At 43.9% G+C, this 17,037-nt stretch overlaps 1 protein-coding gene across 1 annotated transcript in view; it reads left to right on the forward strand.

Moving 5' to 3' along the window:
- Positions 1-17,037, forward strand: part of SLIT1 (slit guidance ligand 1) — a 259,749-nt gene that overhangs the window by 199,811 nt on the left and 42,901 nt on the right. The window contains exons 16-20 of the mRNA XM_075612392.1: positions 564-708; positions 3,085-3,159; positions 4,567-4,710; positions 5,509-5,652; positions 6,592-6,758. Of these exons, the coding sequence (XP_075468507.1) occupies positions 564-708; positions 3,085-3,159; positions 4,567-4,710; positions 5,509-5,652; positions 6,592-6,758 (675 nt within the window). The remainder of the gene's footprint in view (positions 1-563; positions 709-3,084; positions 3,160-4,566; positions 4,711-5,508; positions 5,653-6,591; positions 6,759-17,037) is intronic.

The following is a 17,037-nucleotide window of genomic DNA, read 5'->3' on the forward strand; positions in this document are numbered from 1 at the left end:
TCCTGAAAAAATGACCTGTTGGGGGACTTGAGGAGTGGAGTTGAGCACCCCCTGCCATAACCCATTTCGTGGCTTCATGAATCTCAGCCATTGTTCTGCAATGCATTGTACTGTATGTCTCTCCTTCAGTGAAATAGGGAGTCTTCTAAAAGCCATAATGGCTGAAGAATTACACACCTCTTTGCCTTCCGAGCTTCTTAACTGTTATGCTACTATTAAGAGTTGAATTGCTTATAAAAGCCAGGGGCTACCACAAAGGTCGCCTACAAACTCCGTTATAAACGCTTAGAAAACAAGTTTACTTTGAGGCGTTTTCTGGAAATCATATCTTACATGAAACAGTAGGTGAACAATTGTTGTTTTACCTGTATTTTTCCAGCCTTGATGGTAAAACATTAGCAACATATCATGTCAGTAACTATTACAGAATTCTTCTTATATGTACGGACCATACCCCTTGCAGTATAAATATAGCAGGATCAACTTGAGCAATGTACTTTTAGCAGTGTATATGTACATGTATATGCCTTATGTGCATCCATACCGTTGTTTTCTCTTGTTAGGGACAGAGGATTATCAACTAAACAGTGAATGTAACAGTGATGTTGTGTGTCCACCCAAGTGTCGCTGTGAATCAAATGTGGTGGACTGCTCCAACCTGAAGCTTTCAAAAATCCCTGACCGGATTCCACAGTCCACAGCAGAGCTGTACGTATACCATGTTTCATGCCATACAAGCTCCACGCAGTGTGTTCATAAACATATATATATATCACGCAAATGTTAGTCTGTGCCCAGAGTTCAGTACTCAAAGAGTTATTCAGATTTGCTGTTATGGACTTTTTCATTTCTGTACTGCAGCTCCCGGATTTAACGCATCTGCGGATATTTTCAGTCAAACGACACAAACACCCAACTCTGTGGTTTCCAACTTTTTTTTGGTTAAGAAACCCTACGTGAAATTCTGAGGAACCCCAACCATCTCTAATAGCACGTCTGAGATCAGATGCATTGTAAGGAACCCCAACCATCTCTAATAGCACGTCTGAGATCAGATGCATTGTAAGGAACCCCAACCCTCTCTAATAGCGCATCTGAGATTAGATGCATTGTAAGAAACCCCATCCCTCTCTAATAGCGTGGCTGAGATCAGATGCATCGTATGGAACCCCGACCCTCTCTAATAGCGCATCTGTGGTCAGATGCATTGTAAGGAACCCCAACCCTCTCTAATAGCGCGTCTGAGATCAGATGCATTGTAAGGAACCCCAACCCTCTCTAATTGCGCGTCTGAGATCAGATGCATTGTAAGGAACCCCAACCCTCTCTAATAGCACGTCTGAGATCAGATGCATGGTAAGGAACCCCAACCCTCTATAATAGCGCGTCTGAGATCAGATGCATTGCAAGGAACCCCAACCCTCTCTAATAGCACGTCTGAGATCAGATGCATTGTAAGGAACCTCAACCCTCTCTAATAGCGTGTCTGAGATCATATGCATTGTAAGGAACCCCAACCCTCTCTAATAGCGCGTCTGAGATCAGATGCATTGTAAGGAACCCCAACCTTCTCTAATAGCGCGTCTGAGATCAGATGCATTGTAAGGAACCCCAACCCTCTCTAATAGCGCGTCTGAGATCAAATGCATTGTAAATTCTTCTGTGTTTGATACAAAAAACTAAACGGAAGGCACAAAAATGTGCACTAACAAAGAAGTCACTTTGTTGCACACCACCTCAATTAAAAACATAACCTTTAATACAAAAAGGGAATTCATAAAACATACCTAATACCTGGCTGTCTATTATAACTCATGGGGGTTATTATCACCATTATATTATATCTTTCCGCTCTCATCTATAGTGGCTATACCCCAATACTATATGATTGGACGTTTATTATGTTCATATTATATTTATTTGGATTGCTATTGGGTATATTATGCCACCTACTCTCATGTTGATGGCATCATTACCTCGACCATTTATTTAGCTATTTGCTTCCTTATCCAGGCATTATTTCAGCAATTTACAATTAGGAAGCCTCTTGGCGTTGGCGGCTCACATTATGCATTTTTTAATTACTGTTTATCCACACAATACAGTGATATATTTTTTATAAATCTCTTTTTTGTATTAAAGGTTATGTTTTAATTAAGGTGGTGTGCAACCAAGTGACTTCTTTGTGAGTGCACGTTTGTGCCCTCCATTTTGTTTTTTGCCTATTCACTCCAGTTCACAGTCTGCACCCACTATGATTTAATTGTTTTCAATCATTTCCTTGGTCTACGAGTATGGTGACTGAGTTGATCATCAGCCTTCCTCCTCCTTTGTTTTGTATTTGATACCATTTTCAATTGACCAGAAAATTGCAGGGAACCCTTTGGGATCCCCTGGGAAACCAAGGATTCCTGGTTGAGAAACACGGACCTCACTATTAAAAAGTCACAATGATCCAGCCCCATTCGTATTCCAGCGTGGTCTCATCAAAGGCAATCTTCACACTGTGCACTTCACACGTCACACTATATTCTACCACATTCCAATTACCTTTCCTCCTCTCCCAATCCAATCGTAGTCCTGCGGTGAAGCGTCTTTCCAGTGCTGGAGAAGAGACCATCTCACTTAAAATGAATGGGATTAAAATGTTCTCCGGCGCGGAGTAGCGACTTCCCAGCATATCGAATAAAGGTGTTAATGTTATAGCTCATTGTTATGTTTTAATGTACTATCTATAGTCCTAGGTCAATATTACTGTGCTGATGATTTTATACAAATGTAACATATTACAGGGGTCTCAAACTCCGTCCTCCAGGGCCACAGACAGACCGGGTTTTATGGATATCCCTTCTTCAGCACTAGTGGCTCAATCAGTGGCTCAGTTCTCCACTGAGCCACTGATTGAGCTACGTGTGTTGGTAGCAGGGATATCCATAAAAGCTGGCCTGTTGGTGGCCCTTGAGGACTGAGTTTGAGAGCCCTGATATATTACAATACTCTGGCTAACAAATCAGGGCACGCTCATTTCATTGCTTTGATTTGGTACATAATGACGTAATACCCTTCCTTTTGGGGAATTTACAGGCGCTTGAACAACAATGAAATCTCTGTCCTGGAATCTACCGGGATCTTCAGGAAACTTCCGCATCTCAAGAAGATGTGAGTAACCAAAGCTACAAATGAAACAGACTTTTCCTTAACAATGGCTTTAGCAGGGACCTGCTACGGATACTACACTTGATTCTTGATTTAAAATGAAACTCCTGTTAATGTCTGAAGTGTGAAACTTTTCCAGTTACAAATGTTCTTCCTCAAAACTGCCCTAATTAAAAAAAAAATTGTAGTACACCAAATCCAATGTTCAAAAAGTGTTTATATTCAAACCAGCCCACATTATGGTCCTTTCTGGGTAAGAACCTTCCTAATATCCTTTGCATGCCATTCTGTATGACTGCTGTCCTTACAAAAGAGGTAAACGAATGCCTCCAGCTGTAATCATTGTCTAGATATTACTGCAGAGAAGTAGCATCTCATGTACCAAAAAGTAGATCTGCACTTGGAACACCCATATGCTCTGTGACACGATGCTGACATCCAGCCTTGTTATCAATGTCTCTGCAGTAAAGCTTAACCCAAAGGAGGACTTTTAAAGAACATGCACAGTCCCAAGATAAAGAGTCATTGTGTGCCATGCACTAAGGCTGCACAATATCATAAAGGCATTAGGATTAGTCAATGGACATCTTCTTATAACTGTGTCTGTCACTTGAACATGCTTTCTGGTACAATTAAAAAAATTCAACGTACATTATTTTTATTAAATGCTTACTATAAGTAGACTAGTTTATTTGCAGCTTATCATTCAATTCTTTGGAAGAGAATAATGTTCTACAATACATGTTGTACATCAACTTTAGAAGAACATCTCATTTTAGTTTGGTCCCATAGAAATAATATAACTGCTCGTAATCTAGTTTTCCTTCTGAAGCCAACTGTTTTTTGTATTTTTGGGGGGAGGGGAGAGGGGGGGGGGGTTTCATTGAAAGTACAAAGGTAAAAAAAATGTTTACAAAAAGTGTTGAAGAAACATTAATTGAATGTTTTCTTACGCAGGCATATGCATTTACTCCACAATTAATTGCAGCAACTGGAGGGATAGAATAGATATAAGTGGAAATACCTGAATGTGGATATTCTTCCATTTTTCAATGTATCGTTTTCCCGTTAAATTTCCTGTGGTATTATAAACACCAGAGATGGTCCCATTACTGCATTCCAATTCCATCATAATAATAATAATAATTGGTGCCGACATAGCATTTTTGCAGGCAAAATCATTATCTGCCCCATAGAGCTTACAATCTAATTAGTGACTTGCCCAAGATCACAAAGCGTTCCTGCTTCCAACTCAGTGTTTTGGTTTCCACAGTCAGTGCCGTGACTCACTGAGCCATTCCTTAAGCCCATCATGCAGTGTTTAAGAGTGAGGAGCGGTGAACAGATCAATATAATCCCTGCAGGGGCGAGGAACAGAATTCACCTGTTTTCGTTAAATCTTTCTCTTAGCAACCTGAGCAACAACAAAATCTCCGAAATTGAAGATGGGGCATTTGAAGGAGCTGTGTCGGTCGGTGAGTTACACCTGACAGCCAATCACCTGGAGTCTGTTCGGAGCGCAATGTTTCGGGGCCTGGAAGGTCTGAGGACACTGTAAGTGCTGCAGGTCCAAAGTCACATATATAAATCATGTTAGTAAGACATCTTAAGTAGAATCAAATTAAATTCAAGGCTATTTGTTGAGGACTCTTTTGGACAGTGATCTTTGCCATTAAACTGGTTTCATTTCTAAGCATGTAAGAGCAATACTACTGTTCAACATTTTTTAATTATTATTTTTATATGTAAAGCATAGGACAATGTATCATTCTACATGCTTACCTAAACTGGGAATCGTTTGGTGCTCCTGTTATACATCTGTCAAAATCCTGATTGTGTGCCTAACATAATGACTGCTTTCAGTCAGTGTAACTCAGCAGCTACAATGTATCCTTATATCATTAAGGTAGCATTACCTATTGTTACAGTTTACAGCTCAAACTACTGGGAACATTTGCAACAAATTATCCCAAACAGGAAGGTGTTGCAAATATCTTGCACTGCTGGGGAGGTGGGTTAAAACCTGCTATAGAAATCAAAGGATGCTTTAAAACTCCTTAAAATTGGCATTATGAGTTGAATAAAAAGCAGTCACTATTAGCTAATACTACAGAACTGATTTATTTATAAAAACCATAAGATTTCACATGTTTTGCTGTTTTAAATCCTAAGCAAATACTCCCAACCTGCTACTAAGAACATTAATAGATTGCATGTGAATCAACTGTGAAAGAACACAGTAGGCAATTAATAATTGGTTTCATGGTCCCTTTTTTATTGTTGTGTACTTATTTTGAGTGTAAGCATGCTTAACGTGTTTCTAATGGTTTTGTATCTATAACCCCTTCACAGGATGCTTAGGAATAATCGAGTCAGCTGTGTCCACAATGACAGCTTCACTGGTCTCAGGAACGTTCGACTGCTGTCCCTCTATGATAACCAGATTAGTACCATCACTCCGGGAGCATTTGATACGTTGCAGTCTCTCTCTACTCTGTGAGTTCTGTGGTGTCTCAGTGTATGCCTATAACACACCAATAATCACAAAGGCAGGTAGGCAGCGGTGCAAATATTTAGTGGTATGCGTATGTGACATCTTCAGGAACAAAGGGGATAAGTGTTGGAAAGGGCCCCTAACTCTTTACTATTAGCCCTCAATGCTTTGCAAACAACTCTGGTAGCAAAGATGCTATAAATGCATTCACACATAGTTAGGTCAAAACCAACTTTTCAAATAAAAACCCTTCCTTACTCTTCCTTGCCATTTCCAATTAACTGACATTCAATGATTGTACCTTTAATGCACCAAGAAGAGAGTTCTTCAGAGATGAGAAGATGTGTTATTGATAGGACACACACAGAGCCATGCGAGGTTGATAGTGCACATGAATAATAGAACGTAGAGGTTTTCATTGCACATGAAGAACAGGCCTGTGAGTTTTCAAAAGCTTGGTATGCTATATTTTTTTTCTATAAAGATGTCTCTTGTTGGCCCATTAAAAGGTATCAAAGCCTACAAAGAAGCTGCAATAAAATGTGCTCCCTATTTTTTCCCTCCCTAGCACCCAAAATACAATTGGCAAGAAATGAGAAACAAAAGATTGAATCATACACGAGACATAAGCCTTGAAATATTGCTCTAGCCCTGTTTTTTTCTGTGCCAAATAAATAGGTTGTTGTGTTCGATTAATAGGTTTTTCCTTTCGCTAAAAAGCTGCCGGTAACTTAACAGCACATAGAAAATCCTTACATCTGTTTGCAGGCCAAAGTCGCATCATTTTTACGGCCCTTACATCGTTTTTGATGACATCCAGGTGGATATTGAACACGGATCGTTATCTTAATCTGTACCGTCCCTTTGAAGACATCCCATTCCCACTCTATAGGTTCAAATCATGGCTACGGTCTTGCATGACTTTGTCATATTGTATCTAGGAACTTGTTGGCCAATCCATTCAACTGCAACTGCCAACTCGCATGGCTCGGAGATTGGCTGAGAAAGAGGAAGATTGTAACAGGAAACCCTCGCTGCCAAAACCCGGACTTCTTGAGGCAGATTCCACTGCAGGATGTGGCCTTCCCCGACTTCAGATGTGAAGAAGGTAAAGCGGCCTCCTATTTATTATTATTATTATTATGTAGAGTCTCCGGGATTGTTCATTGTGAGGAAGAAGTCATTCTCCTACTAAGCTATTGTGCCTAAGACAAATTGATATCACGGTACATTAGAGTCTCGAATATCCGAGTTTCAGTTATCCGACTTTCCGTTTTATCCGACGTCTGCGCACGCTCGTACGACCCGCTCCGTCGCTGTGTACCTGCTTTGTGAGGTGCTGAGTACTGTTAGTGAGGGTGAGAGGAGGGTGTGAAACCACTTCAGTGAGGAAACTAGGCTCACAATGCATTGCAGTTCATCGTATTACATAGTAACCGCAAAACATGCAGGAGCAACCATCCCGCTACCAAACCCCTCCGGCACTGCGCCTGAATAGCAAGCTACATTTTAGGCGCACATCAGGTCTGATCATTTAAATATCAGTTTGTATAGAAGTGAATGTATCAACACAAAGCTTCACTGACCTTTTCCGTATTATCCGTCATTTTTGGTTATCCAACACACTATCTGTCCCGTTTGGGTCGGATAATCGGGACTCTACTGTAACATTCATTTTGCTTCAAGCTTTAATGCTGTTGTTACTTCAATTAAGGAGTATAAATTACACTAATAATATCTTGTAATTGGTTTATTCATCCGCACTGAGGTAAAAAAAAAAAAAATATATATATATATATATATATATATATATATATATACTATAAAAATACTAAGTGCGCAAATTAACACAATAAAACAATAAAATGTAGCAACAAATGCTGCCCCAGTGTTACACTATACACAGTGGTAATATATGGAGAAAAGAAAGAAAACACAGGCGCAAATGTAACTAAACAATTAAAATTTGAGCATATCTTATACTGGGAACAATGATAGATATCTTGGTTGAGATATCTGAAATACAAATGGAAAGAGACAAAATATGGTGAAGTACGTTTTTGTATTCGTCACTGCGCAAAAGTAGAACGCTACTTACAAAGTAGCAGATATTTAAGGCATGTAGGATATAAAATCCTCTCCGTCCTGCTGCTTAATGTGGCGGTCTGCCTCCTCTCCGTCCTGCTGCTTAATGTGGCGGTCTGCCTCCTCTCCACGTGGAACGCCGAGATTCTCTGTGCTGTGATCGATCCGCCCGCAGCTACCTTCCAGTTCTCCTACGTTGCTCCTCTGGTCCCACGAGACAACGATCGTGACGTCACTCGGTTGGTATTTTTACCGGAGCGCCGGGGAGTAGTGTCCACAATATATAATATGGTATCTGGAGGTAAAATACTGAGTTCTGGCGATAGGGAGAGCTATAGATCAGCGTTTCCCAAATGGTGGGTCGCGACCCGGCACCGGGCCACGGCACCAAAATTGCCGCGTCGCAGCGAGGCTGGCCGCACGGTGTCTCCCGTCCCCCCTGCTCAATTTTAAAAAAATGGCGGCGATTCCCCCCGCGGTCCCGCACGCTTGCGCAGGGCAAGCAGGGCCTGCTCCCTTCCTCCCCCCCCCGCTCCCAACGTGGGACGGAGGAGGAAGTACCAGCTCCTCTGCGGCCCGCACGTTACGTGGGACGGAGGGGGAAGTACAAGCTCCTACTGCGGCCCGCTTCTCCCCGTGCCAGCTTCCCGAGCTCACCTCCCGTGGCACCCCCTCCCGTGCCCCCAAGCCCACCTCCCATCCCGGGCAGCAGGGGATATCGAGGGCAGCAGGGGAAAGCGTCCGGCAGCAAGGTAAGTCACCCCACCCAGTCACTGCCTCCCACCCAAGTACCCCTGGCCCCCTCCCACCCAAGTGCCCCTGGCCCCCTCCCTCCTCCCACCCAAGTGCCCCTTGCCCCCTCCCACCCAAGTGCCCCTGGCCCCCTCCCTCCTCCCACCCAAGTGCCCCTTGCCCCTTCTCTCCTCCCACCCTCCCTCCCTCCCAAGTGCCCCTGGCCCCCTCCCTCCCTCCCACCCAAGTGCCCCAGGCCCCCTCCCTCCCTCCTACCCAAGTGCCCCTTGCCCCCTCCCTCCCAAGGTGCCCCTGGCCCCCTCCCTCCCACCCAAGTGCCCCTGGCCTCCTCCCTCCCACCCTCCCACCCAAGTGTCCCTGGCCCCCCCTCTCCCACCCAAGTGTCCCTGGCCCCCTCTCCAGTCACTCACATCTGTCGTTGCCTGTAATTCACTGTTTGTGTCTGTGTGCGTATAGGGGAGAGAGAGTGTGTGTGTGTGTATCTGTGTGTGTGTGTGTGTATCTGTATCAGTGTGTGTGTGTGTAGCAGTGTCTGTGTGGCTGCGTGTGTGTCAGTGGCTGCGTGTGTGTGTGTGTATCAGAGGCTGTGTGTATGTATCAGTGTGTGTGTCCGTGGCTGCGTGTGTCAGTGGCTGCGTGTCTGTCAGTGGCTGTGTGTGTGTATCAGTGGCTGTGTGTGTGTGTATCAGTGGCTGTGTGTGTGTGTGTGTGTATCAGTGGCTGTGTGTGTGTCTGTGCAGGCCCTATAGGCCAGTATAGGCGATAAAATTTTTAGTGGGTCACGAAGGAGAAGTTCAAAAGTAACCGGGTCACGGAAAAAAAAGTTTGGGAAACCCTGCTATAGATATATTCTTAAGCCTCCACCCTACGCGTTTCATCCTGGTGCTAGGACAGATGAATATATATATATATATATATATATATATATATGTACAAGAAAGGACTGCGCTGTTGTCTTAGATGCCAGAAAACAAAATGTTATTTTAAAAATATAAAAATAGTAAATTAAATTTTACAATGGGTAAAATAGTGTACCAATAAAAATAATAATAATCATTCAATACCAATAAAGCACAATACTAAATATCTAACAAGCAAAGAAAAATAAAATAAAAAATGCATAAAAAATACGTGGTGCTGTGAACCTTCCTTAGTCTGCTCAATGCAGATAGTCCTATGGAGTCCAAATAATTGTACCAATAATTGGGGAGTAAAAAGGCACTGATAGGAACAACAGGCAGCTTCTTTAAAAGGGCACAACGACCTCCCTCTCCACCTGCATAGAAAAAATAGAAGAAAAGAAGCGCCAAATCCTAGTGCATTACTGTGCAAACTTGATAAATTTAATGCCCAAAAATCTCAATAAAATAAACTCACAAACATGGAACAATTAAAAGCATTTTATGAGATATACTCATGCTCCAAGGACCAGGAAAACGCTGCTTGACTGCTGTCTTGGCTCCGTCACACCTCTGGATCTGAATGCTGCCTTTGCTGTTCACCGATAGCAGGAACTGACGTTTTTGGCACTCCGCAGTCATCTCTCCCCGGGTATACACCGACAGATGCTTTTTTGTTCCCACCGGGGGCGATGGGTATCGCGGACCAGCGGATGACGTCACAAAGATGGCGGAGGATACCGGACCGATTGAATTCAAAGCAGTTCTGGAGCAAGCGTTTGTGAAGGTCCACTGCACACCTTCCCTACGCGTTTCATCAGATGGACTGACTTCTTCAGGGGATCTATATATATATATATATATCACAACAAGAGAAAAATATTAGCGCCAACCTATCACTATATAATGTCTCTATAAAAATAAAAGGTGATTGTAAAAATAAAAGTAAAAATAATACAGATAAGAATAAAAAACCTATGCTAAGCACAGTGGATAGAATAAAAATTAATGTATTAAACTAATAAAATGCATAAAAAAATACATAAAAAAAGAAGAAAATGTCCAGAAAATATATATATAAAAAATATATACAAATCCCAAGATATTCCAATTGCTATCCAAAAGAGTCTCTGCAGCCCGAATGAAGGGAACACCACTTCCTTGAGGATATCTACAAAAACACAGAAAAAACAGGCGCACTCATAGCGTAAAATTGTATAACAATAAATTTATGGAATAAGGGATAAAAATACACACTCACAGAGCTGAATAAAATGCATTTTTGAGTACAACTCAACCCGTTCAGACGCAGGAACCCAAGGAGGAGGACTTCGGTGTGATGTCCGCGGTGTGTCTTGCCACAATAGCCCCTCTATGTCCCAGCAGGGACCGAAAGCCACGAGGGACGCCGCCTTCCCCTTGCTCCGGCGCTACACAGAGCATACAATGAATCAAATCTCGCGTGAGCTCGATGACATCAGCGAGGTTTCAGCCGGAGAGAGTTCACAGTGTAAACAGGAACTTGAATGTCTGAATGGCTGGTAGCAAAATGCTAGCAACGCAGCAAAAGTGCAATATATGCAGATGAGTGTCAGTATAAAATATACAAACTGGACAGTAGGCTCCACAGCAATCTCTACGCGTTTCATCTCGAACGAGACTTCATCAGGAGAAATAGCATAGGCATTAAACACAGTTATATAGTACATAAGACCAATCAGAGCATAGAAGACAGAGGATTAGTAATGAGATACAAATGATGAGTAATAGGGTTGGATTAACCCCCATATATGCCAAAGCACACATAGATACGGATTCACATTTTTAATCCTAAGGACCAAATATATTATTGCATATAAAGCGCTTCAACTAGTGCATTAATTATATATCACAATTGTAAAACAAAAATTAAGCACACAAGTTAACCAAAAGGTTAACCAAAAAGATTAAGTAGAATGTCATTGGTAGATAACTTGCATAGTAACATATATATAATACATATAATACAAGAAACAGATGTCAATACATGGTAAACAATACCCTAAGTATAAAGAGATAGCTGAATAACCACTAAATGTAGAAGGAGATCAAATAGGTATTATAGAGACTCAGAGGGACCCAGGTGCAAAAAATAAGACAAAGGAGCTAACAAAAAAGCTGAAAATGTGTAATAAATACAATATAAAAATATATATAAAAAAAATATATATATATATAAAAAATATATATGTAAAGAGGGAAAGGAGACAGGGGAAGAAAAAGAGGTGTATGAATGAGAAATAAAAAATGTATGAATAAAGGTGAAAATATAAATAAAAATGAAAAAAAAAAAAAAAAAGTACATAAAAGTGGCAAATAAAAATAAAAATAAAGATATAAATGTAATAAAAAATGTGTGAACAATAAAGGATACTGGACCAATGGTGGTCACGCAAGCAAAGTCAATGGTACCCATATAAATGATGTAGATTAGGCCAAGTTAAGAATGAACAAATGACTTGGTATATAAATGTAAAAATACTGAGCCACTGTGGTGTAATGGTGCCCACACAGAGGGAATGAAATAAATCGTTCAACCCAGACCTCCCTGCTACGCACCAAACCTCACAGTAGACAAAATGATGTAACTAGACTACTGTACTGATATCTATTGTGTCATTGAGACCCCCCGGAACCAATGTACCAAGTACATATATCCAGTAGGTCTCCCTGACACACAATTATTTGAACCTATCACCCTCCGAAAGGGAAGGTGAGATGGCCTCGATACCAAAGATGGACAGAGAGCAGGGATCCTTAATATGCATAGTATCAAAATGTCGTGATAGACAGTGCGACTGAAGGCCATGTTTGACATTTCTACGATGCTCGAGAAATCTAGTACTAATCGTCCTAGACGTGCGGCCCACATACTGTAGGCCGCAACGACAGGAAATAAGATATATAATGTAGGTACTAAGACAATTAATATGATGTTTGATTTCATGTTCAGAGCCGTTAGAAAAGGATTTAAAGGTGTTAATTTTACTTAGATGCCCACAAGTGATACACCTAGTTCTACCACAGGAAAAGTTACCCATTTCAGATGTTAGAGGTGGTGGTTTAATGGTTGGCTTAAGTCTACTTGGGGCAATCATGGTCTTTAGGCATCTTGTTTTTTTAAAGACAATAGGAGCTCGTGTTGGCACCCTGGGACCTAAAATAGGATCATTTTGAATAATGTTCCAGTGCCTATTGATAATATGTTTGACCTGATAGGCCAGTCTATTGTACTTAGTAATGAACTTAGGAAAAGAATGCAAAGGATTCCCGCTAAATCTGTCCACCGCTGGATCAAGGCCAGCATGATCAGATCTGGTCATGGACCTCTTGAGTAGAGCACTCCTATCAATACTTCGAGTGTCATCAAACGCCCTCTGCACCACCGTTCCATCATACCCCTTTTGGAGAAACTTATTAATTAAGGTCTCTCCTTGATCACAGAAATCCGAGTTGAGAGAACAATTACGGCGAATCCTAAAGAATTGGCTTCTGGGGATGTTGTTCAACCACTTTTTGTAGTGCTTGCTACCGTATTGCAGGTACCCATTGGTGGAGACAGGTTTAAAGTGTGTTTTACTGTGTATCCTCATGTCCGACCTATCAATGAACAGCTCAAGATCTAGAAATACCACCGTATCTGGATGTATGGTGTGGGTAAATTTAAGCCCCATGTTGTTATCATTAAATGATTCCAGTATATCTTTCAGTTGGCCCTTATCACCATCCCAAATGATAATAATGTCATCTATGAAACGACCATAGAATACCAGACCAGCCACCAGCTGTGCATTGCCCCAAACATGGAGGTTCTCCCACAACCCCATGAAGAGGTTCGCATAACTGGGAGCAAATCTGGTACCCATGGCCGTTCCACAGGTCTGCAAATAAAAAGTACCATCAAAAGTGAAATAGTTATGTGTCAGAATAAACCTAATACAGGATAAAATAAAATCTTTTTGTGACACGTGTAAATTTGAATCTGATGATAGAAAATGATTGATGGCTTCTAGGCCCTTAATGTGATCTATGCAGGTGTAAAGAGAACATACATCACATGTAGCCCAACAAAATGTGTCTTTCCAAGTGATCTCAGAGGTGGAGTCAATGACGTGCAACGTGTCCCTAATGTAAGATGGTAACAATTTCACATACGGTTGAAGGAAATAATCGACATATTGGGACACGTTCGACGTCATTGATCCCACCCCCGAGATGATGGGTCTACCAGGGGGATGTGTAGTGTCTTTGTGCAGTTTGGGCAAATGATAAAAAACAGGTGTTCTGGGGTGTCTAATAAACAAAAAAGTGCTCTCTACTTTAGTGATAATACCCATACTAAGTGCATCGTGAATGAGTGTTTGATAGGCCAACTGAAAATCTACAACTGGATCTTGTTCCAGTATACGATAGGATGAGCTGTCCATTAAGAGGCGGGCCGCTTCGGACACATAGTCCTGTCTATCCTGCAAGACGATAGCCCCTCCTTTGTCAGCTTGTCTTACAACAATATTGGTGTTATCTTTAAGGTTTTTCAAAGCCAATTCTTCCCCCCTGCTCAGATTCCTGTGTGTCAGATGAGTATTATTCTGACATAGCTGTTCAAGGTCCTTCAGAACAATGGTGTAGAAGGTATCAATGAAGTTCCCCTTAGAATGGTAGGGAAAATAAGTTGAAACAGGATGAAAGGGTGAGTGCTTGAAGTCCAGGGCCAGATCCCAGCAGTTGGTTTGGGATTCGGATCTGGCCCTGGACTTCAAGCACTCACCCTTTCATCCTGTTTCAACTTATTTTCCCTACCATTCTAAGGGGAACTTCATTGATACCTTTATTTATTATTATATCGCCGTCATGAAGATAGCTGGGCTTAGTGTAATCTTTGGGGAGGCGGCAGGGGGGGAGGCGGCAGGGTGGAGGGGAGGTGGCAGGGTGGGGGGGAGGCACACTGTCCCATGCACACACACACGCACATACACCCATGCATACACACACACACACCAATGCATACACACTCCAATACATACACACACATGCATACACACGCATACACACGCACACGCACGCACACACACACACACACACACCAAGGCATACACACACACATGCATACACACACACACACACACACACACACGACAGGGGGAAGAGGAAGAGGAAAGGCAGCGGGACCGAGCACCACCACTGCCCGCTCGCCACCGCCCCCTGTGACCATCTCCAGCCCTGCGCGGGACGCCGGGACAGCCCGAGAAGGGGGGGACACCCCCACTGCGATCTGCTGCCCCGCGCGGGACGCCGTGACAGCCCGAGAAGGGGGGGACACCCCCACTGCGATCTGCTGTCCCGCGTGGGACGCCGTGACAGCCCGAGAAGGGGGGGGACACCCCCACTGCGATCTGCTGCCCCGCGCGGGACGCCGTGAAAGCCCGAGAAGGGGGGGACACCCCCACTGCGATCTGCTGCCCCACGCGGGACGCCGTGACAGCCCGAGAAGGGGGGGACACCCCCACAGCGATCTGCTGCCCCGCGCGGGACGCCGTGACAGCCCGAGAAGGGGGGGACACCACCACTGCGATCTGCTGCCCCGCGCGGGACGCCGTGACAGCCCGAGAAGGGGGGGACACCCCCACTGCGATCTGCTGCCCCGCGCGGGACGCCGTGACAGCCCGAGAAGGGTGGGGACACCCCCACTGCGATCTGCTGCCCCGCGCGGGACGCCGTGACAACCCGAGAAGGGGGGGACACCCCCACTGCGATCTGCTGCCCCGCGCGGGACGCCGTGACAGCCCGAGAAGGGGGGGACACCCCCACTGCGATCTCCTAGCCAAGTTAAGCGGGACGCCGTGACAGCCCGAGAAGGGGGGGACACCCCCACTGCGATCTCCTAGCCAAGTTAAGCGGGAACAGGGAGAGAATGGGAAACAGGGAGAGAAGGGGGAACAGGGAGAGAAGGGGGAACAGGGAGAGAAGGCGGGACAGGGAGAGAAGGCGGGACAGGGAGAGAAGGGGGAACAGGGAGAAGGGAGAGAAGGGGGAACAGGGAGAGAAGGGAGAGAAGGGGGAACAGGGAGAGAAGGGAGAGAAGGGGGAACAGGGAGAGAAGGGGGAGAAGGGGGAACAGGGAGAGAAGGGGGAACAGGGAGAGAAGAGAGAACACCTGCCTCGCGCGGGGAGTAAGGGGGCTTGCAGGGAAGGGGAGTAAGGGGGCTTGCAGGGAAGCAGCAGTGGGGCCGCAAGACAGAGGATTGGAGAGTACTTACTTACTCTCCAAGTGCTCTGGCCGGAAAGAATGGCTGCTCGTTGGGGGCTGGCTCATATAGAGCATGGCCGCGCGCCCACAAAGCCTGGGAGCGCGCGCCAATCAGCAGTCAGGTAGGGGAGATTTTTTTTTCCAGCTCGAGCAGGGGAAAATTTCAGCGCGAACGGGGGAAATTTAAAAATAAAACACGTGTGCTGCTTGGGCCAATGTTTACTCGCCTGGGGGTTAAATCCACCCGCCCCGGGCGTGTAAATGTATACAATTGTCGAACACTATATATATATATATATATATATATATATATATATATATATATATAATCAAAGGCTCCTTACCAGGCAGACCAGAGAATCCAGGGAATCCAAAGCAGGCACAGCAAGGAAGAGACAGCACACTTGTTAGCAAAAAGAATTGTATTAGTGAAGCAGGCACAAAACACCGAAACGTTGGTGTTTTGTGCCTGCTTCACTAATACAATTCTTTTTGCTAACAAGTGTGCTGTCTCTTCCTTGCTGTGCCTGCTTTGGATTCCCTGGATTCTCTGGTCTGCCTGGTAAGGAGCCTTTGATTGTATTCATTCATATGGGACTAAGCACCTGTCCTCATCTGTATTTGTGTGCCATCTGCTCTGTTACCTATATATATATATATATATATATATATATATATACAGTGTTCGACAAACCTATACATTTGCACGCCCCGGGTGAGTGGATTTAACATCGTGGCGAGCTCCTATTGGCCCAAGCAGCACACGTGTGGTACTAGGTGGCGAGTAGATTTTTTTGTTCGGCAAGTAGATTTTTTGGTGATTTGTCGACCACTGTGTATATATATATATATATATATGTAGCCCTTTTTGTGAACGTCTGAACTAAGGGACTACGGTGCATAAACCTGTGGCTTCAGGAGCTCTGAGCCTCCGCATATTGGGAGCCTGGGGGTATACCTTTATCACTTGTGGTGCAGCGCCTCCACTTACCCAGGATCCCCATTATAGAGATTATGCCCTGAGCAAGAACCTAACAACAGCAGTATGCAACAGCAACCTTTTTATATCACACAATAACAAATGATATGCAGACTTATCATATAACATTTGCATACACACACACAACGTGGCTCGGCCACACCTTATTGGGATAGTGTCCTGTACATAAGCAACTCTGCCGCTCTCCTTAGGAGTATGTCTCATAACCAGTAAAGTATAGTACCATATGCAATTCTCTTAGGAAACCCAATTAGTTAGTGGGAGGCGGGATCAGCGCCTGGTGACCGGTGTAGGTGCACGTGTAGACAAGGATACCTTCCGGTCACTACGATGACCTTGACACTCCACAGGGCCCCAGTGATAA

This window comes from Ascaphus truei, chromosome 8 (assembly GCF_040206685.1).
Source record: "Ascaphus truei isolate aAscTru1 chromosome 8, aAscTru1.hap1, whole genome shotgun sequence".
NCBI classification, from domain to species: domain Eukaryota; kingdom Metazoa; phylum Chordata; class Amphibia; order Anura; family Ascaphidae; genus Ascaphus; species Ascaphus truei.